General features: G+C 43.0%; 1 protein-coding gene across 5 annotated transcripts in view; it reads left to right on the forward strand.

Moving 5' to 3' along the window:
- Nucleotides 1-25,927, forward strand: part of TBC1D1 (TBC1 domain family member 1) — a 224,381-nt gene that overhangs the window by 107,710 nt on the left and 90,744 nt on the right. For all 5 annotated transcript variants that reach the window (XM_049630429.1, XM_049630426.1, XM_049630425.1 and 2 more), the window contains 7 exons: nucleotides 329-418; nucleotides 3,746-3,850; nucleotides 4,827-4,959; nucleotides 10,498-10,589; nucleotides 16,883-16,993; nucleotides 23,658-23,786; nucleotides 25,466-25,552. In XM_049630429.1, the coding sequence (XP_049486386.1) occupies nucleotides 329-418; nucleotides 3,746-3,850; nucleotides 4,827-4,959; nucleotides 10,498-10,589; nucleotides 16,883-16,993; nucleotides 23,658-23,786; nucleotides 25,466-25,552 (747 nt within the window). The remainder of the gene's footprint in view (nucleotides 1-328; nucleotides 419-3,745; nucleotides 3,851-4,826; nucleotides 4,960-10,497; nucleotides 10,590-16,882; nucleotides 16,994-23,657; nucleotides 23,787-25,465; nucleotides 25,553-25,927) is intronic.

Here is a 25,927-nt window from a genome sequence, read left to right on the forward strand (position 1 = left end):
TCTCTCTCTCTCTCTCTCTCTCTCTCTCTCTCTCTGTTTCTCTCAAAGATAAATAAACATTAAAAAAAAGAAGACCGCTGCCTTACACAGGTGGATGTACTCACACACGTGAGGTGCTGCCTGAAATCCCCAGGGTAAACCGGAGCCCCGGGAGCTGTTCATCCTCTGCAGTGAACTTGCAACTTGAACTTGCAGTGAACTTGAACCTTAGAAGAGCTTGCCCCTCTTCTTCTGCATTTCCATAGGTCACAACACGAGAATGTTTGTATGATAAATTTGAGTTCAATTTTCATGAAAAACTGGTTTCTTTTTTTTTTTGTCTTTTAAGATTGGCCAGTCTGAAGTTTACCTCATCAGTCCTGACACCAAAAAAATAGCATTGGAGAAAAACTTTAAGGAAATATCCTTTTGCTCTCAGGTAAATGGAGATGGGTTGTTGGTTCATTTGCGTTTGAATTTTTAATGAATTCTTTTATTATCTGTCATTCAACAGAAGTGCTAAAAGTTTGCAAGATGTACACTTTCTGGTGTACTTGATTTGTGATCTTGCATTTCTTCTTCAATTTGGTGTATTAAGGCAAAATTTACCTATAATTTTGAAGTTAAATTTGCTGTCAGCAACGGTAATCTGGAGAGAATACATCTACTTTTCTTTTTTCAATTATTGGTGGTAACGTTCTGTAGTCACAATTTCCAGATGTGTGTGTGCGTGTTTTACTATATGTATTCATATATATACATGTAAATGTTTTTAAATAGGTGCTCATTTCTACTGTATAAAAATTCTTCACTTCTTTTGGGTGCCAGTCATTATTTCTTCTTCTTTGAATTAGTGATTATCTTTAAGGATGTTTTCCTCAGAATACAATGCCTACTTGATTCTTTCTTGATAGTCTCCCTAGGCGTGTTTCATAGAGAGATTCTGGAGAATCAGTTATAATAAGCTATGTCAGTTGTACTCAGGATCTTCCTAACAAATATGAGGTCATTTAAAGTCATTGTTTGGCTATTTTTTAAAAAGTCCGGCTTCTCATTTCCTCACTTCCATTTTCTCATAACTAGATGTAACAAAAATCTCATTGCTGATTTATAACATGATCTACATAAAAAAAATTTCTCTTTCGAACCCTTTTCCCAAAATGTGAAAATAAAGAATGTTCCTTTTGTAGTTGGATAGGGAACCATTTGCAAAATAAATTTTTCCAAATCCTCTTCCCCAGAGAATTAATGCCTGGCATGTGTTTACCTTGCTGTTGGGGAGCATTGATTGAGATACGTCAGTGATTGCCCATTTATTGGAAAATGTTCAGCCTGAGATTATCCACAGAATTTAATCTCAATTTGCTGCTATTTCTATTGAAATGTTAATGTTTAAGGTTTGCTTTTTCGTATGACAGTTTTATTATTTCCTAAAGGGTGCAGCTTACAAGTTTACATGACGACCCAAACTTCAAGTTCATAGCGCTTGTATCTCTGCATGCTGGTGCTTTCTGAAGATACTCACGTATTAATAATTATGCTCTAGGTCTTATCTGTATCAAGGTGCCTCTTAGCTGATACTTTCAAAACAAGTTTACATATTCAGAAGAGCTCTTGAGAAACAATAGTGTACAACCCTGGCCTTAATATCTTACATTTAAAAGCCTCTCTACTCTCTGCGTGTACGCTTTGTGACTCATTCTTAATACCAGTGAAGTACTTGTGTTTTAGGAGTACAAATGTGTTTTAAAACTTTTTTTTTAACCTCTGTGACTGTGTTTGCATGTGTGCGTGTGTGCATGTAGTTGTATTTCTTCATTAATCTCTTATCTACTTTGGGTTTTTGAAGTAGTTTTTCTTTAATACCTAAGAAAAGTTCTCCTCTTTCTGTGTCCACTTTTCTGCACTTCCTTTTAGTACTAAAATGAACATTAAAAACTCTGGTTTTCAGTTGTTCTTGTATTATAGGGGTAATCAGAATAACATTTTAGGAGAACACTGTTAATCTTCATATTTGAGAGATGTTTTTAGATATTTAAAATATCTGAGAAAATTGTCTGGAACCACAAAAGGCCCCAAATAGCCAAGGCAATCTTGAGAACAACAAAGCTGGAGGTATCACATTCCAGATATTAAGATAGACTATAGACTTGTAGTAATCAAAACAGTATGGTCCTGGCACAAAAATAGACCCATGGATCAGTGAAATAGAATAGAAAGCCCAGAAATAAACCCATAATCGTATGGTCAATTAGTCTGTGACAAAGGAGGCAAGAGTATACAGTGGGGAAAAGGCCATCTGCTCAACAGTGGCCCTGGGAGAACTGGACAGCTACATGCAAGAGAAGGACACTGGACCACTTGCTTATACGATACACAAAAATAAACTCAAAATGGAACAAAGGCCCTAAATGTGAGGCATGAAACCATGAAACTCCTAGAAGAAAACATAGGCAGTAATTTCTTTGACATTGGCTATTGCAGAATTTTCCAGGTATCTCCTCCAGCAAGAGAAACAAAAGCAAAAATAAACTTTTGGCATTAAACCAAAATAAAAAGCTTTTACATAGAGAGGGAGACCAACACCAAAATGAAAAAAGCAGCTTACTGAATGAGAGACAATATTTGCAAATGATATATCCCGTGAGGAGTTAATATGCAAAATAGGTAAAATACTTAACACAACTCAACACCAGAAAAACAAATAATCTAATTGAAAAACAGGCAGAGGAGCTGAATAGACATTTTCCCAAAGAAGATATACAGAGATCCAACAGGCACATGAAAAGATGCTCAGTATCACAGTCATCAGGGAAATGCAAATCAGAATCTCAGTGAGTTATCCCCTTACACCTGTTAGAATGGCTAAAATAAAAAAGACAAGAAACAAGTGTTGGCAAGGATGTGGAGAAAAAGAAACCCTTGGTACCCTGCTGGTGGGAATGTAAATTGGTGCAGCCATGGTGGAAAACAGTATGGAGGTTCCTCAAAACATTAAAAATAGAACTACCATGTGATCCAGTAATTCCACTACTGGGTATTTATCCAAAGAAACAAAAACACTAATTCAAAAAGATAGGTGTATTCCTATTTTTATTGCAGCTTTATTTATATAGTAGCTAAGATATGGAAGCAATCCAAGTGTGCATAAATGAATGGATAAAGAAGATGTACACACACACACACACACACACACACACACACACACACACTGGAATATTACACAGCAATGAAAAGGATGGAGCTCTTGCCATTTGTGACAACATGGATGGACCTAGAGGGTATTATGCTGAGGGAAATAAGTCCAAGAAAAACAAATACCACATGACTTGACTTATATGTGGAATCTAAAAAACAAATGAGTAAACAAAAAGCAGAACTAGACCCAAATATGCAGAGAACAAACTGATGATTGCCAGAGGGGAGAGGAGTCGGGGATACAGGCTTTCGGTTGTGGAATGCATAAGTCCCAGGCGTGGAAGGTACAGCTTAGTCAGGGGTATCCTAATCGCACTGGATGGTGACAGATGGTAGGTACACTGGTGGTGAGCATAGCATAACATGCAGACTGATCCAATTACTGCATCGTACACCTGACACTAATGTAACGTTTGGTATCAACTGTGCTTCAGAAAATCTGAGAAACTAATTTTATAGTGCTCCGGTCAGTCAGACTGTGCTGTGTCAGTCTTAAGTTGCCCTCTGACAGTTGTGCGTCTTGTGGATACAGCTCAATGTTCCTTCCTCTTTTCCCTGCCTTCAACAGGGTATTAGACACGTGGACCATTTCGGGTTTATCTGCCGAGAGGCTTCAGGGGGCGGAGGCTTTCATTTCGTCTGTTACGTGTTTCAGTGCACAAATGAGGCTCTGGTAAGTGCGACTGAGAGTTCTCCCTGAAAACCTTATTCATGTGGAATTCCAACCTCACTGATTTTTTCTTCCCTTAGCAAACCATATAGCTTCATCAATGTGTCATTATTTGGCTTCAGTTATTCATCATGACTATTCAACAATTAGCTAGTATACATACAAGACTTATTTGGGCACGTGTCTTCAATTTTCATTGTTTTTGTGGAATCTGCTCACTTTGCCCTCTGGCCCAGCGTTAAAAAATGTCATTTTGGATTTTTGGTCCAGAGGAGTTGGCTTTTTTGTCAGTATTTAATTTGTGGTTTTAGTTTTTACCTTAGCTCATTTAAGCGTTTTGAACATCTAGGTAGTGTTTTTAAGACTATAATCCTAGCAGATATTACGATAATGACTATGTTTGTCAGTGATTAGTGGTCCCCCCCCAAATCTTCAAATACCCAGTCTTTGCAGAGTCCTGAAATCTCAGCCCACTCATCTTTTTTTTTAAGTTATTTATTTATTTTGAGTTTATTTATTTATTTTTTAAGTTATGTCTTTATTCATTCATTCATCCTTCCATCCATCCATCTATCCCTCCCTCCCTGCGGAGAAGGAGCAGAGAAAGAGAATCCCAAGCAGGCTCTGCAATGTCATCACAGAACCTGACGTGACGCTCCAAATCACAAACTATGAGATTATGCCCTGAGCCAAGTCGGAGGCTTAACCAACTGAGCTACCCAGGCACCCCTCAGCCCCACTCATCTTTTTGTTGTTGTTGTTTATTTTTGAGAGAGAGCGTGAACAGGGGAGGGGCAGAGGGAGAGACAAAATCTGAAGCAGGCTCCAGGCTGTCAGTGCAGAGCCTGACGTGGGGCTGAACCCATAAACTGTGAGATCATGACCTGAGCCAAAGTCTGACACTCAACCGACTGTGCCACCCAGGGGCCCCAGCTCCACTCATCTTAAATGGGCTTTTTGCTATCTTCTCTCTGATCAGGTTGATGAGATTATGATGACCCTGAAGCAGGCTTTCACTGTGGCTGCGGTGCAGCAGACGGCTAAAACACCTGCCCAGCTGTGTGAGGGCTGCCCCTTGCAGGGCCTGCACAAGCTGTGTGAGCGGATAGAGGGTGAGTAGGGGCCCCCTTCAAGCCTTAACATTTCGGGACTTAAAGGTCCCAGGAAAACCTTAGGCAATCTGCATTCCTTGAAAGATTCTGCCTGAGGCTCATGTTAGTTACAGGGATTACAGGTGAACTGTCAGTATGCTGAGGGTGTCTTCTGTACTGTGCTAGGTGCTCAGGATTTGAAGATAAACATCCACTCCCCGGTCTACCATCGCCCCTCTAAGGGGCTCTGAGTAGAGAGCCAGAAGCTGCATACCGGCTGCGTGGCATTTATCAAGGTTGTGCGTGATCAGCCCTATTGGCTGCTATCTAGTTAAGATATGAGCTGAAGAATTTCCACCGAGTGTTTCAATTACAAGGTCATCAGTAACCTCTGCCAGAACAGTTTTCATGGAGTGAAGGGGGCAGAAGGAGGGTTGCAGTTGAGCTGAAGGGAAAGAGTAAAAAGGACTGAGTGTGGACGATAGTTTCTAGAAATTTGGTGTCAGGAGAAACTGTGGTAAATGTTACCATTTGCAGCTGATATTTGTTGAGCATTTAAGGTGTGCCAGGCACTGTGCGAGGTGCTGTAACTTGCACTGTTACCAGTTTGATCTTTAGTGCATTGTGGGAGGAAAGGGGATTGGTCGTATGCACATTTTAGGGGGAAGTAAATCAAGAATGAGTGAAGTGTAGGGGTAAACTAGTGTGTGAGTCCAGGAGTCCTCCTGCGAGGGGAAGCCCTCCCTGTTACCTGCCCCTCAGTTGCACCCCAGGAGAAGGCTGTGCCCGGGTGGGGGGGTGGGGGGAGAGCCAGCTGACCCAGCTTTGTGCAGCTGGGGAGGTTTCAGCACATCCAGAGCCACAAGGGCCAGGTGGGTCAGAGTGGAACAGACGAGACCCTTCCTGAATGAGAGAGGGAATCTTCCTCAGGTGGGAAGAGAGATGCTCCATTTCTGGGCCTGCGGTGAGGGGGAGGCGAGGGGCAGAGAACAAGGTAAGCCTTTGATGATGATCCTCTGAGGGAACCTGCCATTGAAGTGGTTCATTTCCCCTCTCTCCTTGCTTTTGCATTTTTTTCCATTTATAGGAGGATTTCTAAAACTTTGCGATTCTGAGGGGAGTCACAGGATTTAAACGGCCTATGTTTTTGTAAGCATCAAAACAGATGTGATAATTTCCTATGTCTCTAGAATACTTTGTTTTATTTTTATTTTTGAGAGAGAGCATGATCCGGGGAAAAGGGGCAGAGGGGGAGAGAGAGAGAGAATCCCAAGCAGGCTCCACACTCAGCGCGGAGCCTGATGCGGGGCTTGATCCCACAACGCTGGGATCATGACCTGAGCCGAAATCAAGCATCAGACACTCAACCGACTGAGCCATCCAGGCGCCCCTAGAATACTCCTAATAAGCGTTACTTGTGTAGAGAAGAACACAATTTCTATTTAGATTTCATTTCCCTTTTTGCATAATTGTGGTGAAAGTACATGTGATCTAAAACTTACCATTTTAGCCTTTTTAAAGCGTACAGTTCAGTGGCATTGAGTAGATTCACGTTGTTATGCGGTCATTGCCGACTTCTGTCTCTGGAGCTTTGTCATCTTTCCAAGTGGAGAATCAACTGAAGTGTAACTCCCTCTCCCCCTCCCCTGGTCCCTGGCCACCACCACTCTACTTCTATCTCTGTGAATGTGATGGCCCTAGTGCATCATCTGAGTGGACTCATGCTTCCTTTTGCGACTGGCTTATTTAGCATAACGTCTCCTAGGTTTATTCACGTTGGAGCGTGTGTCAGGATTTTATAGCATTTTAAGGCTGACTAGTAATACATTTTGTGTTTATACCACATTTATCTATTCATCTGTCCATAGACGTTTGAGTTGCTTTCACCTTTTGGCTGTTGTGAGTGATGTTGCTCTCAAGTTGGTGTGCAAGTATCTGTTCATGTTCCTGCTTTCAATTCTTTTGGGAATATACCCACATGTGGAATTGCTGGATCATATGGTAATTACACATTTAATTTTTTGAGGAACCGCCGTTATATTTTCCACAGTGGCTGCACCGTCGTGCACTCCCATTAGTAGTGCACAGGGTTCCAGCTTCTCCACATCCTTGCCCACGTGTGTTACTTTCTTTAGGATAACCATCCAGTGGGTGTGAAGTGGTATTTGACTTCCCTTTTTAAGTGAGATGGATCGACAGTCATCATCTTAAGTTTCCAAGATTCGTTTACAGACATTGTAGTGCTCTTTAAAATAAATCAAAATGATTAATATTTTCAACTGTGCTTTCCTAGTTGCTACTGTTTCCTGACATTATGCAAAATAGAGCTGGAAATGAGAAAAGTTGTGCTTTACCTAGAGATCTCATCTGAAAGGATCCCTAACCCTTCCCTTAGTGGTTGTCAAGATAACGTAAACGATGACAGAAATGTCCCTTGAGAGCTTATTAAGAAGCCAACAAGGACTCTGGCCCTGAAGATAAAGCAGACCGAGATCTGCAGGAGCTGGAAGGATTCCAGAGTTACACCTGATAAATCTTTCTGTGGTCTGGCCTAGCTTTCAGAAAGTGAGAACTGAAAAGTTCCGTCAAGGTAGGGATTTTGCTGCTGTGGTGTTGGAATTATTATTTAATTCGTCTTTTTTACTTGATAAAATCCAAGCAAAGCAGAGAGCTCTGCTCATGCAAAAACATCCTCAGTAGCACAGGTAGAAGGCTGGGAGGCTGTGTAGTGCGTACCCTGATGGGAAGCATTTCTTAAGTATAGATGACACAGCGTTACAGGCATCCTTAGGCGGGAGATGCTTTTAGGAACACTTGGAAGCCCGTGCTTTTTGCTATATTGTGTTCCTAATAAGTAGAATGAAGCGGTTTATTAAAGCTCCTTGTAGGTTCCCGTAAGAGTAGTTCTCATAGGAAGTCAGGCTCTGGCCGAGGACTCTGTTCACGGACCAGTGACGTGGCCACAAGAAGAAGGACTTAAAAGGCTGCTTTCTTGATCGGTTGAAATCGTCAGTCTGTGCCCCGGGATTTCGGCAAGAATACGTACGCTGTGCACACCAACCACGGCGGGCGCGCCGCTCACGTCATGTAAGCGGGTCTGGGTTAGAACTCCACACGAGTCCTAGTGGTGCGGATCTAGCATTTTGTGCATTTTAAAGTTGAGCGGAGCGTTTTGGGAATTGCTAGACTGAATTGTGTGTTCACCGAAAAGGAAAAAAGGTTGAACTGAGGTTTTCCTTTGCTGTCCAGGTTTGCCTCTGGCAAAGCAAAGTCATTCATCAGACCTCCCTTAATAAGAGCCTTTTCTGCGTCAGCAGTGTGAAGGTGGCCTCACTAACAACCAGGCCGGGGGGATCGTAGCTTTCGAACGCCCTGGACTCTGGTTCCCTGTTTCTGTGTTGTTCCTCGTGTCCGTTTAACCCAGTAAAGCCTTGTAGCATCGTGTCGAGGGTGCCACATTTGTGCTGCTGGAACCACCCGGGGCAGCGCAAGGTGTTGAGAAGCCCTGTGGAAAGTGTGCTGTGAACATGGGGTAGACAGCCAGGCACCGGGGCCTGCGTGCGTGAGAAACCTCACCTCTGGTTTGATGTGGGGCATGCACTGAGGCATCCTGGACGCAAGGATAAAACTTGTTAAGGCATCTCTTCATACCTGCTGAATGTGAATAGTCTGTGTTGCTGCCCAGTTGTTAGAAGTGTGGACTTAGTCTCTCATATAATTAGTTGAATTCTTCGTGGAGCCCAGGGGCTCCCTCTGCGTGTGAGTGTCTCATCTGACAATCCACGTTTTTCCAAAATAGGATGCTTACATTGTGTCCAAGGCCTGCAGGGAGGGCTTTTGGTTAGTGATGACTGCTTATTTTACTCCTAAGTTTAAATACCGTTTTGATTCAACATTTAAGTGGTTACAGCACAGTAAAAGCATCTCTGTGTTCTCAGCTTGCCGGAAGAACACCTGAATTGTGCCCTGACGAAACCCATCTGTCTTTTCTATACTCTCACCTTCCTCTGAATTCACTTTGGTATCGAACCTACTTGTGTGTCAAGCGACTTGACTCTTTGGGCAAAGGGAGGCAGTGGAGAGTTTGAAGAGTTGCTCGTGGAGGCAAAAAACACGGTTCAGAGTCTGACTCTGTCCCTGACCTAGCCGATGGCCCAGGGCAAAATACTGGACTTTCCTGTGCCTCAGTTTCTTCATTTATGCGTTGGGATTACTAAACATGGTACCCACTTCAGGGAGTATTTTGAGGAAGGTGATACACGTAATGTTGAGCGTAGTGGCGTGGCAATCACTTAGGAAACCTTGGCTTTTATTTTTAGAGTATTTTCTTGGCAGAAAAAGGGGGGGTGGTGTTGCTGGGAGGAAGGACATCCTGGAAGCTGAGAGGGCCCCTGCAGTTTGAGGAACAGCTTCCACCAGAGCTGTCAGTGGGGGGGGGGGGGGCGATTGCCCCGGGGTGGAGGGGGGGGGCCGGGGGGAGGGAGGGCAGCTACTAATTGGCCTCCTGACTTTTGACAATTGCCTTGCTCCTCTAGACCTCAGCAGATGCCTCTTAAAACAGAGGCTTGATTTCTGACGTTTCAGAGGTGTCCTCTCCCAGCCATCCTTAGCTGTGTAGATGCATTCACAGTGTTCTCCGGAGTGAGTGGCCTTGGCCGGGCACCTGCCGGGTGCCCAGCCTCAGGAGGAGGGGAGGGAGTTGCAGCAGGTGGGTGAGGCGAGGGCTGCCCTTGGAATCAAAGTAACGGGGCGGCAGTTCTCCCACGGTGGTTAGGTCAGCCTTTGTTTCCAGATCTTCTCAGCATGTGTGACATTGATCTCCGGCACCAAGAAAAGGCAAAATAGGATCTAAGCCATGTATGTGTGGAGAAAGCACTTTGTGAAGTATCACATTCTCACTGGCACTAAAATTGTGACTTTGTCACTTTTCCTCCTAATCCTCTGTGATGGTCATCTGATGGTCTTACGACTGTTACTAAGGCAGTGGTGATAAAATGAAAGTTGTTAGCCACATGAATAATCCATTTTATTGGGAAGGAGTCTACCAAGGAAGAGGAAAATGTTTCACACGGAGCCATAGTTGTTTTCTGTTGAGAAGAATCATCAGGGTTTATGTATAATTACTCACAAGAATTTATTTTCTGAGGACAAGGTTCTGATTGTGTGAGGTGTGTTAACATGGTCTGGTGGAGAAAAAAGTAATTTGGAACCACACAGATGCGAGGTAGAATCCAACGTGGTGGTCTTGGGAAATCACATAAGCCTCTGGGTCTCGGTTTTCTTAACTGTACAATGGGGATAACTGAATCCTCTTCATGGATTGTTCCAGTGTTATATAATACGGGCCTAATGTTTATGACAGTGCCTGGCACATGAGGGCTCAGCTAAAAAATGTCCGTTGTCCCCATCGGCGTCATTAACATTGTTACCAAGTAGAATGTCTGTAAAATGTCAAAAGCTTGAAGTAGGTGGCTCAGAACATAAAGAGCTCGAGTATGGAAGTTTTACTCTGCCTTATAACTTGTACTTAGAGTGTTTTCTTGTATCTCTTCTTAATAGGAATGAATTCTTCCAAAACCAAACTAGAACTCCAGAAGCATCTGACGACATTGACTAATCAGGAGCAAGCAACTATTTTTGAGGAGGTTCAGGTAAAGTACCAGTTTTTCATTTCTAGACTGAAGGAAAAGGTAAGCAGCTTACCTGAGAGATGTTACTTATGAAAAATCGCAAACCAGAGCTGTCACAGCTCCGAGGAAGTGGCCCTGAGTTCCTCTTGCTTTAAAGTTAAGCCCCACTCAGAGGTGGGGGATGGGGTGGGAGGTAGGTGAGGGGGTGGGGGCAGGTCAGATGGCAGACTGACACCAGGTCTTGGTTTCCACAGTGAATGCAACTAACCCAGAAAGAGTACTCCCTTAAAAACATTTTAGAATAAAGAAAGGAAATTCTAGAGTGGAAAGAGCCTCAGCCCAGGGGACAGAAGACCTGGACTCTGGTCCCCAAGCTCTACAAGAGTTTCTCTGCTCTACAAGAAACTCCTGCCAGCCCCTTCCTGCTCGGGGTTTCAGCCCCGAAGTGTGGGAGTCAACAGAGACAGTATTTTGTACGTGAACTTGGTCATTAACCGTTCCTCCCCTCTTACTCAGTGTTGGACACAAATTTAGATGATGTTATCTACTTAGAGCTATATATCAAACCTAACTGTAAAAAAAAAAAAAAAAAAAATGCAAAAAAAAGCCAGCTCGTCAGTTTTCTGTTAAACCTGGAAACTCGCTCTTGTCCTTGCGCATAGATGCGGCGTCTCTCCGGGAAACCGTGCTGTGTGTGCTGGCATGCCCGTAGTGTGTTCGTTCTGAATCTTTAATGAGTTCATCAAAAATTTCCTGTCTGCTTTAGCTGAGAGGCATTTCTATGGTTTCCTGGCACTTTTGTAGGGAGGAAGGCACATCAGAACAAAGGATAAATATTTTTGTGTGGGGAGCAGAGTGAAAGGGCCTTGCAGTCAGTAAACCAATCCAGAAGGCCCGTAGCTCTGGGTTCCAGGTTCTGTCTGTCTCCACACTGGCTGCAGGACTCCACCCACCAGGCCCATGATCTGTTTTCTGTTAGCGTGAAGAGTTAGAAGACCTGTCTTTTTCTCTTTAATCCCATTAGAATTCTCTTCATCACCCTTGTTCTCCCGTGGTAGGATTGGCACATGTTTGTAGAAGGAAAGCACGGGAAGGTTTTTTACTTTCATAAATAGCTTAGAATGTAATTTTCACAATTTCCACTTGCCTTTAAATTTTGTTTTCTTTTGAATCGACTTGAGACATGACATTTTTTTTTTAAATGTTTTTTTATGAGAGAGAAACTTAACGGGGGGGGGGGGGGGGGGGAGAGGGACAGAGGATCTGCTATGTCAGTGCAGAGCCTGACGTGGGGCTTGAACTTCTGAACCGTGAAATCATGAGCTGAAGTCTGACTCTTTACTGACTAAGCCACCCAGGTGCCCCCTTGTTTTTACGTAAAGGATCTTTAGAGTTCTGAGTACACAGTACTCAGAAAAACTTAGTGTGATTTTTACTTGGAATTCATAATGGACAGTTTGCTTCCGATTGTTAATGCATTTACAGTGGAGGCCGGGCCTTTTCCTCTGGTGTTGGTCTATCTGCTTGCTGGTCTGGTGCTATCAAAGCCACTTCAGGGAATGTCTTTGCAGCAAGCTTAGAAGATGCACATTCTTCCCCCAGTGTGAGTTTTATTTGTTATTTAGACAGCACCATGTAGCACTTTATTACCTATGCTGATTCATCTGACCAAAAACAGTGCGATTAACCAGCATAGGTAATAAAATATTGTCCAGCAATGAGAAATTCCTAATGGATGTGATTCTGAGATTCTCTTTGGCCCGTGTCAGTTTTTAGACACCCAGTACATACGGAAAAGAGATTTTAGAGACAAGTGGAGACAAGGTTTATTTATTTTTAAAAATGCCTGTAGTTAATATCTTGGGGTCCCCAGGTGTTGTTCTAGAAGGCTCTGTAAGTTGATTAGCTTAAAGACCAAAGGAAGGTCACTGTTGTGAAAAGCCAGCTCTTACTATGTCCTCCATCGTCGTAAGTGTGGCTTTTCCTTGAATGATACAAATTTGACATGGATGTCTTCCTCTAACAGCCTGAAGGTTTCATTGAATTATTTCCAATGACCATTCTTGATTCTGAAATGACATTTTATAAACCAAGTCATTGATTTCTTTTTAGGTAGTAGTGCCGGCTAATGTGTTTGAAAATCGTACATTTCAGAACGATCATAACAAAAAAGGTGGCTTTTCAATGTCAGGATCCCTTTTGTAAACAGAGTGGTTAATACGTTCCTTTGTACTGTCTTTCCTGGAGGGTAATTTTGTTTCTGAAGAACTCTCCAAGGGCAAATTTTCATAAGACAAATGGAATTACAATTGAAATTAGTGGCACATGATTATGTAGTTATTAAAGCATACATAATCCGTGTTTTTGTAAATAAATGCTTAATGCAAAGAAAGAAGTGCAGAGCACACAGGACATGAAGAGCAAGCCGTCAGTAATGGCTGTGATGCAGGAGATGGTCGCTACTGCAGGGAGCTGACTGTGAGCGCGCTGAGAGAGCTTTGTGCCCCCTGAGTGTGCTGGCCCATTAACCCTTTGTGAGAAGACTCATGACACGGAGAGCCACTTTTTAATTTATGAGCTCATGAAACAGGTCGTATAATTTTCCCGCATATCTTCCTGAGCAGGGGGCCCACGGGGTCTTGCCATCTTCCCATGCTGCCCTGCTGCTGGCTGAGTGAGCCGGATCAGGCGGTCCCCCGGAGGGCTTTCAAGCCGAAGTAGGGCAAGGAAATAAGGCAAGGAAGGGAAGTGCTTCAGAAGCCCAAGTCTTCTCATCTGAGTGAGTGTATTTCAGGGAGTGGCTGAGTTAATGCTGAGTAGGCAAGTCGAGTAGGTTCCTACTCAGAGATGTCAGTAATGGATTAAAGAACATGATTTTTCACAAGTTTTAAAGAGGAATGGAAGAACTTTTTCTCTACTTTGTAAAGAATATCAACTTCTTTGGATTTTCCACGGCTTTAAAATGATTTCATTTAAGATTTGATTATAACTTTTTGAAAAGATGTCAGAATGTAGCGTCCCAAGTGAGCATCATTTTAAGGAGTACCCTCAGAAGACCACAGACTTTCTCAGCATCGTGGTGTTCATTAGTGAGTGTTGGAAATTCAGTGACTTTTACCACCAGTTCATAGGCCCTCTCATAGAAATAAGGTCAAGAAGCATGTAGCAGAATTGGCTTGGTTATTTTTGACAGTCAGTTGGTTTGTATTTAATGAAATATAACTGTAGAAAAACACAAATCGGTGGTGTGTGTACTTCAGTGAATTGTGCTACGATGAATACACCTGTGCAGCCGGCACCAGGATGAAGACATAGAGCGTTTCCAGCCCCTCAGAATCCCCCCTGAGTATTGTCCCCAGGTACCTACTGTCCTCACTTCTGACACTGCAGATTGGTTTTGTCAAAACTAAGTTAATTTTTGACTGCAAAGTGATGTCATCCGGCTCAATTCCCCGTCATTTTCCTCAGGCTTATCTCTCTGACTAATGAAGTTTGGTAAAATTAAATCACCTGTGGAAAGTAATGATTTGCCACGGTGGAGGGTGGTGAAGTCACATGAGAGGTATTAAGGAGCAGGCACTTTGCTAATCACTTTCACTCAATAGAAGAGTAGCCCATAATCATGTTTCAATTATTTTAAGGAAGGACTTATTTCTTGACCTTGTAGGGCATCGTGAACAGTGGCTTCCCCTCTGTGGTGGTTAACGAGCCCCGGGACGCAGTCTCCGGCCCTTGCTTTCAGTTTTTAATGGGCAGTGACTGTGTTTGTACATTGTGCTCAGCTGTCTCATGTTCTGTCCCTTTGAACAAATTCTTGTGTATTTTGAGGGAAAAAAGTTTCCTTCTTACTCATTTTTAAGGCTTTATTGATACTTTTGATATAAGCTATTGCACAGAATTTCTCTAAGAAAAATACACTTTTTCTTGTTGAGAACACCTTCAAATATTTAACCAAAGATATGGAAGAAGAAATGGTTCCACTTCTTGGCTGTGTGTTCAGAGGCTTCTCATAATTCCTGTCTGCTCCTCTTTCGTGGACTTCTTCTAAAAAAAATAAGACTTTATTATTATTATTATTATTATTATTGTTTTGTTGCAGCAGTTTTAGTTTTATAGAAGAAGTGGGTAGAAAATATCGAGTTCCCATATGACCCCTCACACCCCAGCCCTACCCCCAGGCCAGTTTTCCCTGTTGCTAATATTTTGTCCTAGTGTGGTACATTTGTTACTACTGATTGGTCCATATGGATACATTATTATTAACTGAAGTCCTTAGTTGACATGACCGTTAACTTTTAGTGTTGTTACGTTCTGTGCGTTCTAACAAACGTATAACAGCATGTATCCATCATTATAGGGTTATACAGAATTGTTTTTCACCACCCTAAAAATCCTCTGCTCCATCAGTTCATTCCTCCCCCTCCTCCGGTCCCCAGGCTTCCACTGATCTTTGGCTGCCTCCATGGTTTTGCCTTACCCAGAATGTCATCTAGTTGTAGTCATACGGTGTGCTGGAGATTGGCTTTCATGTAACAACATGCATTTAAAGTTCCTCCGTGTTTTTTCATGGCTCCATAGCTCTTTTTATTTTAGTGCTGAATAGTGTTCCATTTTATGGATGTATCACACTTTGTTTATTCACTGTTGAAGGACATCTGGGTTGCTTGTAAGTTTCGGCAGTAATAAAGCTGCTATAAACATTGGTGTGCAGGTTTTAGTGTGGGCATAAATTTTCATCTCGTTTGGGTAAATACTAAGCAGTGTGATTTGCTGGATTGCATGGTAAGAACATACTTAGTTTTTTATGAGAAGCTGTCGAACTGGTTCGCAGAGTGGCAGTATCATTTTGCCTTCCCACTGGCAATCAATGAGTTCCTCTTGCGTCCTGGGCTTATGGACCACGGGTCATCTTCTTGGGGTATAAAGTTGGGATTGTGGTGCTTGACCGTGCCTTTCCTTTGGTGAAGATCTGATGGAACTTTCTTTGGAAAAATCCAGTTGTTTCGTAAAACATGTACAACTTCATAACATGAAGGTTCATGACTTGGAATTGAGATTGAGAGCATCTGTTCTAGCTTCCAAGATATTTAATCCTTAAATTTGAAATTTGAAAGAACAGGGAGTCCTCAGTGAAAACAACCCCTTCTAATCATTTGCTATCTTTTCCTTGAGTTACAGGAACAACTTATCACTTTAAATTATCTTTTTCTTAAGAGAGGGAGTACCAGAAGGTCTGGGTTAGTGTTACCTTTGCTTCTAAAAGCTATGGCACAAAGGGTAAAATCATTGTTTCTCGGTTAACTTGGGGAGGAGTTTGCCAAGAGTGTAGCTGACCCAGACTGGATGCTTGTATGTTTGATTCATGTATTACACCCCAACTTTGTTTTGAAGGGCAGGCTAGAAGTTTGGGATGGGGGGAGAGAGGAGGAGCAGGAAAATGGATAATAGTCGTTATGAAAAATACATATTTTCAAGGTTTATAGACTGGACGCTTTGTGTGTCTTCAGAATAAGTCAGGTTTTTCTTCATATTCAGAGAAACAAATACACTAAATTAGACGGTCTGTAAAAACTGAACACAGATATTTCAGATCCAGAGAATTTGGGACCTTGGAGTTTATTTTGTGCATAATCTTCATTTGAACAGATGAGGAAGCTAATCACTTGCCTGTGGTCACACTTATAGGCAGTACCTAGAACCTGCATATCCTGATTTCTAGTCCGGTCTGCTTTGCTACTACCTATACGAAGAATTAAAGGTGTAGGGAGAACGTTCTTAAACAAGAAAGGGGGAAAAGAAATCCATGCCATAAAATACTGTGTGCAAGTTCACGACTTGTTGGGCTTGCAAGAAGTGCTTCACGGTGAACATCACATTTGATGCATATGGAACCATGACCCTGGATACAGTTGCTGTTTTCCTTTCCAGTTCCCTAACCATGAAAGCTTATGAACATGTAGCCCTTACGGCTCCGACCTCTGGATGTTTACACAGTTTTTACTCTTTTCTTGTTTTCAAGACTATTTATTTCTTAAATATTTCCACTGTGCCTCTATCCGATGTGAAATATTTATTTTCCGTATGAGGACATCAGAGGTCAAAAGTGAATCGGGCTCACTGGCTCCATTGTTCTTTTTAGGAAGTGTCTCCCTGTCTAGATAGGATCATTGGTGCCCCCTGGTGAGATGATTGGGTAAAAGCACCCATTGATGGATGGGAGGAAGCTGTTTGTATTTTCAAAGGCGTGGTTTAGCAGTTTTGTTAACAGTTAAAAATAAATGTGATATATTGTTGTTTTTTTTTTTTTTTTAAAGAAATTGCGACCAAGGAATGAGCAGCGAGAGAATGAATTGATTATTTCTTTCCTGAGGTGTTTATATGAAGAGAAGCAAAAAGTTCACACCCATGTTGGGGAGATAAAGCAGGTATGGCTTTTTTTTTTTTTTTTCCCTCTTCTTTTAATTTTACCAGGATGCTGTGTAAAACAAAATCCTGAGGTTTTTTTCTCACGTTCTGAAACTTTTTTTCTCCCTGTATCTTATTTTTATTTCTCTTATTTTTATTTCCCTCACATATGAGGGAAATTTGGGAATACTGAGACCGTGCTTAGAGGAGGTGTCGGCCTCGTGGTGGGAGTGTGGTGGGAGTTGGGCACGTGTCTCCACAGGAGGGCTGGTGTAGCGCTTCCGGGATGAAATTTAAGAGTAGGTACTGCTACAACAGGCTACTTGACCTGCGGAGAGGGAGCCAGTCTCTGTCACCTCCCCTTTCTCCCTGGTAAAATGGGAGTGACGTTGCAGGGTCGCCTTCAGAATCCTGTAAAGTCCCTGGAGGGTCTTTGTGACATAAATGCTACGTGAATGCAGGGAGAACACTTCAGACAAATTAGGTTATGACGTTAGAGACCCTGGCGTGTGTGCTCTTCAGATCTAGAACTTGCATTGATTCCATTTCACCTGAGGGAGGTCCAGAATCTGCCTGCCTTCCTCTCCTGGCCACAAGCATCGTTTAGCTTATCTGTCTCGGGGTGCTGGGTCAGAAGCTGGGGCTACCTGCAGGTCTCTGTCTTCGAAGTGCTCCAAGTCTGGGATTCCGTACACACGGTGCCCCAGACCATTTTCCTATGTCTTTTGGACTCTATGTAAGTCAATTCCTGGTAACTGTTATAGCTTCAGATGTGCATTTTGTATTAAAGTTCCTTGTGAGCCAGAAAATCTAGAGAAAAATCACTGAAGGATGTTCAAAAACATCCTTCATTTCCCAAAAGTATATTGCCTTTTAAAAAAAACAAACACGTAATCGACACGTCCTAAAGGCACCTTTAGGTCCTTTAGCGCTCAGTGGCCTGCCCCCTCCCTTGCCCTCTTCCCTATGACACCCCTGCCTTTGTCCAGTTTCACGCGGACCCACACATGGCAGCTCTCCTCAGATTTCTACCTTCCAGTTGGCTCTGGCAATCAGGTACCTTTGCTGAGCTCACAGGGCTTACGTACAGTGTCTGACATTGTTTTTAATCTCCTTGGCCGACTGTAGCATCTCTTGGCAGGGACCCCGACACCAGTGCACTGTGCGTGTGTGTCTGGCCTTCGTGTGTTGACACTCCTCCCTTCCCAAGACGGGAAGTCTTGGGAGTTCAGTGCCCCTCCGGTTCACTCGGGTGGGCCACCCAGCCTAAGCTCACAGTTAATTCTCTACTTTTTTTCAACCTATTTCTCGTCTCGCTTTCATTCTTTTTTTTTTGGTTCCATTAATAGTTTTTCCCTAACTTGTTCCAACAGGAAATTGATAATTTTGAAATAATTTATAACTGCTAGAGGGGAATGAAGCATTTATGGTGGATGGAAAGTTTTGACCTAAGTACAGACTCATATTTAGGGAACAGAGTAGTGTCTTTTTGATTTGGGCATAGTTGAGTGCAGAGGAGACATGTAATTAATTTTATTTCCATTTGGGAACATCAGAGAATTTAATATAAAAAACAGAACTGTCAGCACTTTGTGTAGAGGATTCTGAACATTCTGTTATCCCATGCCCTCACATCCGTGCCTGTAAAGATGTTGCCCCGATTCCCAGTTGTGGTTGGGTCTCCCCCAGACCGGACACCCTCTTGGGCTCTGAGGATCAGGCTTTTCAGAACAGCAGCTGCTTTTAGAGGAATCAGATGAAGCTCTGAGATTTACCAGGACATTCCTGGTCTCTTTATGCTACGGAGTACTTTAACTACATGGATTTCATTACATTCTTCTTGCACCTAAAAATCCCCATACCCTTTGAAAACATGTCATGACTTGACCTAGAGAGGAGTAGAACCATGGCTTTGACAATGAACTTCTCTGACCACCGGTCTTCAAAAGTGGACAGAGAGAGACACTGAGCACAGGCTCAAGGCTGCACTTCGTTAGAGCCAGTGATCTGTTTGTGCTTTTCAGTGACTAAAGTGATAGTGTTGGATAGCTGCCAGAGGACTCAGTTTCATAAAATAGAAAACAAACTGAATGAGATTTTGTTCTTTTTTTTTTTTTTTAATGTTTTTTTATTTATTTTTGAGACAGAGACAGAGCATGAATGGGGGAGGGGCAGAGAGAGAGGGAGACACAGAATCGGAAGCAGGCTCCAGGCTCTGAGCCGTCAGCCCAGAGCCCGACGCGGGGCTCGAACTCACGGACCGCGAGATCGTGACCTGAGCCGAAGTCGGACGCTTAGCCGACTGAGCCACCCAGGCGCCCCTGAGATTTTGTTCTTATGGAAAAGGTAGAATCAGTTTGGGCAAAGACCTGTAAAGTAATAAAGTTAGAAGGTGTTGCGTTTTAGTCGATGAACATATTATTTCCACTTGTATATATAGAGCTGGTGCAAAAAACTTACAGTATTCACTCATCTGACACTTAATGAATGTTTGCCATGTACCAGACAAGGTTCCAATTTTTTGCATGAATGATTCCATTTCTTCTTCAGCTCTTTTGAGGCGGGTGGTCTAATACCGTTGTTAGGGATGGGGACGTGGGAACAGAAGTCAAGCAGTGTTAGGGAATGGCGGAGCCATTGTGTCTGAGGTCCAAGGACATTATCATAATCATGATGCTTTTTAGGAGCTTAGCTAACAAAGTTAAATGTTCTATAAGTACTTACTGATTTGCCCGGGTCCGTTTTCCAGTAGAGTTTTTTTCTGACAGTTTATTTTGAAAGATTTCAGACATGCAGGAAAGTTGAAAGGAACAGTGAACATTCACATACCCACCATCCAGATTATACTGTTCGTAGCATTTTGTAATATTTACTTTCCTGTATGTCTATCTATTATATCACCTTGTTTTTGATGACTTTTAAAGTAAGTTTCTGATATTAATACTCTTTATTCCCAAATACCTTAGTCCGTAGCTACATTTTTAACTGTACTCAGTATTTGTTCATAAGTTTTTGGAGATTTACATCTTGTAAGTTGCACAGATCTTGAGTGTACCATTTGTGGCGTTTTGAGGCCTTCATACATTGAGGTGGCCCAGACTCCCATCAAGGTGGATGGCAGAATGTACCCCCGGACCTCTTTTCTAGTCCTCACTACTCCTCCCTGCAGACAACCATGGTTTTGATTATTTTTACCATAGACTAATCTTGCCTGTTGTAGGACTTTAATGGATGGAATCATACAGTACGTGCTTTATTGTTTCTGGCTTCTTCCACTTCACCTGTTGTCCCTGCTCGTCATCCACGTTGTTGTGTGTGTCAGCGCTTCCCTTTCCTTCCTTGTGCCAACACGACAGCTTTTGTCCATCCTCCTTTTGACGGACGCTCAAGCCCCTTCTAGGTGCTAGTTGTGACGAATAAGGCCCCTAGTAGGTACGTTGTGGCGCCACAGGTTGGTGGGTTCTGACCTGAGAACTTAGTGTAGCCGCAGAATTTAAAACTTGGCTCCAGACTCTCGTGCCCAGAGCTCGCCCATCTGTCGTGGGTTGGGCCGTATGATGCGGTGCAGTCTGCTCTGGGGACCCAAATTATCTATGAACCAGCATCACCTTTGAAGGAGAAACTTCTAGATGCTTATTTTATTTTATTTGTTTTTTTTTTTTAATGTTATTGAGAGAGAGAGAGAAAGAGAGAGAGAGCAGGGGAGGGGCAGAGGGAGAAGGAGACCGAGGATCCGAAGCAGGCTCTGTGCTGACAGCTGCGAGCCCAGCTCAGGGCTCAAACTCACAAACTCAGGTGAAATAGGACCTGAGCCGAAGTCAGATGCTCAACTGACAGAGCCACCCAGACGCCCCAGGTTTTTATTTTAAAATAAACCAGGAATATATTATTTTCTAAACTGAAATTATACTGGGTATATGATAGACCTAGAAGAGCATGGTGTCAGACGGCAGAGGAAGGAAGCCCTGAACGAAGCAAACAGACGTCCATATGACCTCGTTTAAAAAAGAGAGACCCAAGTGCAGTTTTTCTTGTATGTTTTCTGCTACGTGTCACTGGTCTCCTAGCCAGTGTTTTCTTGACATATCAGAACAATCCACTCAAAATGCTTTTACTTGACGGAAACCTGTGGAGTCTGAAAGCAAGCCCACCGCTTCGTAACTTTGTGGGAGGACCGGCGGTGAGTCCAGGACAGGCCCCTGAGGGTCCTGTGTGGCTCCCTCCCTTTGCACTGGAGGCTGCCTCAAGTGTGGACAGGCTCCTTCTTGGTAAATGATCGCACAGGACCAGCTGCAATGAGTCAGGCACCTGCCCGTGGTGCCTCATGTTTGGCGGGCACTTAGTCACTATTGGGTGAGGGGGTCTGTTCCCTCAGGCACGTGTTTCCCATGGGCCTGCCTGGTGCTCACTGCTCATTCACTCATTCTTCGGTGAGCAAGCATGAAGTGTCCAGAGCGTGCTCAGTATACCCTGTGAAAACACAAAGATAAGTGATGGTCTCCCCTGAGGGAAGTCCTAAGCTGGTCGTCATTCTTTTAATGCACATTCTAATTCTTACAGAAGTAAAACGCTGATGAGTAGACAAAGCCAAAAGGTAGCTCTTATCAGAACCTTTCTTTCTCATTTATGCCTTGAAAAACATATGACAGTCATAGGTGAATTAGGATTTCATTGCTTGAAACAAGACATGAAGTCTTTGACCAGCAAATAACTGAATAAAATAAAAAAATGCTTGATGACGGAGGAATCAGGGGAAGACGAATTAAGAGACCATCTCTATCCGCCAAGTCGGTAGAAATTCAAAAATCCCCTAATACCATGTAAAAGTGAACTGTCATGTACTGGGACTATGAATTAGTACCATTTAGGGGAGAAAAATTTGACAGTATCTGGTACATGTGAAGACACACAGACGTAGAGACCCAGCAAGGACATTTCTAAGTACTCCCCTTGCAAAACCTTTCACCTGTGTGGTAGGGAGCGCTGTTCAAGAGAGATAAGCGCAGTCTCCTTTGTAAAAACATAAGGGAATCTGTGTTTAACCACAGGAACATGAACACATTGTGTTGTCATATGGTGAACTGCTACACTCTAACTAAAGTGAGTGAATCAAAGAACATTTGTCAACGTGGATAAATCTCAAAAACAGCATTGAAAGAGAAAAGGTCATTATGGAAGAGTATGTACAGGATGATACATTCATGTAAAGCTTCCACTATATGTAAACCATCATATATGTTTTATGGATACATATGTATATATAAAGTTATAAAAAATGAGTTGACGGACACCAGACTCAGGAGAGGGCTTGTTTGTGCAGATGAAAAATGGAGAGTGGCTCCAGGAGGCTTCAGAGATGTCTGTCATGTTTTCTATTAAACGTAGAAAACAGTAGCTAATAATCACGATTGCTGACATTTACAGAGTATCAGGCATGTTCTGAGTGCTCTCATGTGCATTAATTCATCTAATGCTCGTGAGCACTCTGTGAGGAGAGCCCCCTGTGTGTCCTCAGTCTGCAGGTGGATGACCCGAGGGGGCAGCGGGTAATTACCTGTCCAAGGCCACAGAGCTAGGAAGCGGCAGAGGACCATCTCACCCGGGCAGAGCTCCAGAGCTCGCGCTCCTCACTCTTCTCGACACCTGCACGTTCACTTGGCCGGAGCTGGGGGTGGGGGTGGGATTTGTTGTATTAGTCTGTACACTTTGCTGCATGCTTTGAATGTGTAACAACAAAGAATGGTCGGAGTTTAGAGTATTGGAGGATGGGCTCGTTCATGTGGTTTTCTTAAAAAAAAAAAAAAAAAAAAATCATTGTCTAGCAGAAAGCAATCAGGCAAGACTCCATAGAGGTAGGAAGCAATTTAATCTAGAGGTTTTTTGTAGTTTTTTTTTTTTTTTTTTTTTAAATATACCTCTTTGTTAATGAGTAACATTAAACCTCATTTAGCGGTTGGCATCCAAATGCCATTACATTGTCAGCTTCATCTTGTGGTCAGTTAGGGGGACAAGCTTGGGCACAGAGGGAAAGGGTGACAGACACAGTTAGGAGGGAGAGAGGAAGAAGTGGAGGAGACAGAGCTCCACAGAAAGCAACGAGGGCATTAATTTAGGGTGATGGAGTGGATTCTTCATTGATAAAATTTATTTTGTTTCAACCTCTGAGATGCCCCCAAAGATAAATTATAATGTACTTTGAAGAGCTAATAATGGCCACCTTTGTACCAGAAACTCTGCTCAATGCTTTATATGATTTACCTATTTTAATCTCACAACACAGCATTATGATTAGATCTTCAGGTGGGTCTGAGTTGACAGAGGATTCTAGAAACAAAGGCTAGGAGAGAGAAAGTAACTTGTACAAGGCCAGTTAGTGAGTGACACATCTCTGATCTGACCGCAGAGCCTGAGCTCTCGAACTTTGTTAATTGAGTGGTTTCCAAGCACCTTTCATTTGGAGCGGTCAGAGCAACTCTTCGAGGCAAACTAGTTCCTGGACCTGCAGCCATGCCGTGGAGGAGCAGATGAGGGCACAGGATCAGAATCATGGCCTGGGGCAAAAAGATGCATCCTGGAGACTTATCATTCCTTAAGGAAGGAAGGAAGGAAGGAAGGAAGGAAGGAAGGAAGGAAGGAAGCTAGCTGTAAGTGACTTACTTAACTTATCATGGTTTCACTTTTTAGACATCACAGATTGCAGCGGAGAATATTGGAAGTGAGTTACCACCTAGTGCCGCTCGACTGAGGCTGGATATGCTGAAAAACAAAGCAAAGAGATCTTTAACAGAGTCTTTAGAAAGTATTTTGTCCCGGGTAAGTAGCATAATCTCTCCTAATTTAAGTGAAAATCACTTTTAAAGAAAACATAAGATTCAGTTCTTTGCCTTTTTAAATAAAATTTTGTTTATTTATTTATTTAGTAAGTAATTTGTACACCCAGCGCGGGGCTCAAACTTGACCCCAAGATCAAGTCACATGTTCTACCCACTGAGCCAGATAGGTGCCCCTTAAATCTTTGCTTTTGTGCCATTGAGTGTTTGCTATAAAATCTAGGAGGGTAAAAGCTTTTTAATGTCTTCTCTGTCTTACAGCAATGTTACTGACACTTTTTAACCTGGTTTAGGTTAAAACCAATTCTCTTATACTCCATGGTATTTTTTGTTTCCCAAAAGGATGTTCTTCATTGGCCGGCCTCTGTGAAGGGCACAGAGTACGGTAAAGTGTGGGTCCAGTTCTCCCTAAGTGCCACCAGGCACAGCCTAGAAAACCATTTACCATCGGCTGCTGCTGGTATGTGTCTGGAACTCTCTGTGGCGGGTCAGTGAACTGTGGCTCTTGGGCCAAACGCCACCCACCTCCTGTTTTTGTAAATAAAGTTTTGGAACCCAGCCACATCCCTTCATTTACCTGTTTCCTTAGTTTGCTTTTGTGCAGAGTTGAGTAGTTGCCACAAAGCCTAAGATAAGAGATTTATTGTGTGGCTCTTTATTTTTTTTTTTTATTTTTTTAAATTTTTTTTTTTTTCAACGTTTTTTATTTATTTTTGGGACAGAGAGAGACAGAGCATGAACGGGGGAGGGGCAGAGAGAGAGAGGGAGACACAGAATCGGAAACAGGCTCCAGGCTCCGAGCCATCAGCCCAGAGCCTGACGCGGGGCTCGAACTCACGGACCGCGAGATCGTGACCTGGCTGAAGTCGGACGCTTAACCGACTGCGCCACCCAGGCGCCCCTATTGTGTGGCTCTTTAAAACAGAGAAGTTTGCAGACTGCAGCTCTACAGGAAGAACGAAGTATATGTAGATACCAATGTGGGAGTTCCTTAAGAAATTACCTGCTGTGTTCCCCACCCCAACAGGTGCAGATAACCTTTCACGGCACTCCTGAGAAAGCAGAGTTTGATTTTCTTTCAACATTTCACACCATTCTGGAGCTTGCAGTATCTTATAGTTTTGTTTCTGTTTTTGTTTTTTTAATTTCATGACACAATCCATTTAAGTCATACTTAATTGTTTTTGAAAGAAAACTGAATTTTATTTTGTTTGAAGATATTTCTGAACACTTTGCAGCATCCTTAGAGATAATTCAAAAACATCCATTTACAAAACCAGGTGGCCACCTTTGGGACCCCCCAAGTAGAATGTTGTCTGATTGTCATACAGCAGGCAGGTTGTGACAGCTCATGACTTGGGAGAGAGGTGTTGAGTGTGCTTGCTCTAGCTCTTGCTTTTCCTCACAGATTCTCTCTTCTTTCTGCCCCTCGTCCCTGCCAAATGACTAATCCACGAGGTGCTCAAGAACATTTAGGTTGATGTGTGGTTAAGAAAAAAAAAAAAAGACAGCAGTGTTGGTTATCTTAATGCACGTATGTGCTCAGCAGCATTTCTCACTAGATGCATTTTTCCTGAGATGCTTAGCTAGACCACGCTGCTTCTAGCTGATGCCTTTGCAAAAGCCTAAGGGAGCGTAACTTGACTGCTTTTCTTTTTGTAGGGTAATAAAGCCAGAGGCCTACAGGAACATTCTGCCAGTCTGGATCTGGACAGCTCCTTGTCTAGCACATTAAGTAACACCAGCAAAGTAAGCGCGTTTCCCTCTATGTGACGTGGTTCATGCTCATCTGTCACCTGCAGAGCCTACAAAGGGAATGAAGGAAGCCTCCTGTCTTTAATCATGAAAAGTTTGGTGCCGGCAGACTTCTTGGTGCAGGGGGAGGGCTGGTCTTGCAATTCTGTAACTTAGAAGTTTCACATAACAAAGCAGATGGCCGTTCTGTAAGCAAAGAAGCAAGATGACAATTTAATTTTATTTTATTTTAATCCTTTTTAGTGTTTATTTTTGAAAGAGAGGAGACAGAGTGCAGGCGGGGGAGGAGCAGAGAGAGGGAGACACAGAATCTGAAGCAGGCTCCAGGCTCTGAGCCATCAGCACAGAGCCTGAGCGGGTCTCAAACTC

This window comes from Panthera uncia, chromosome B1 (assembly GCF_023721935.1).
Source record: "Panthera uncia isolate 11264 chromosome B1, Puncia_PCG_1.0, whole genome shotgun sequence".
In the NCBI taxonomy this organism is placed as follows: domain Eukaryota; kingdom Metazoa; phylum Chordata; class Mammalia; order Carnivora; family Felidae; genus Panthera; species Panthera uncia.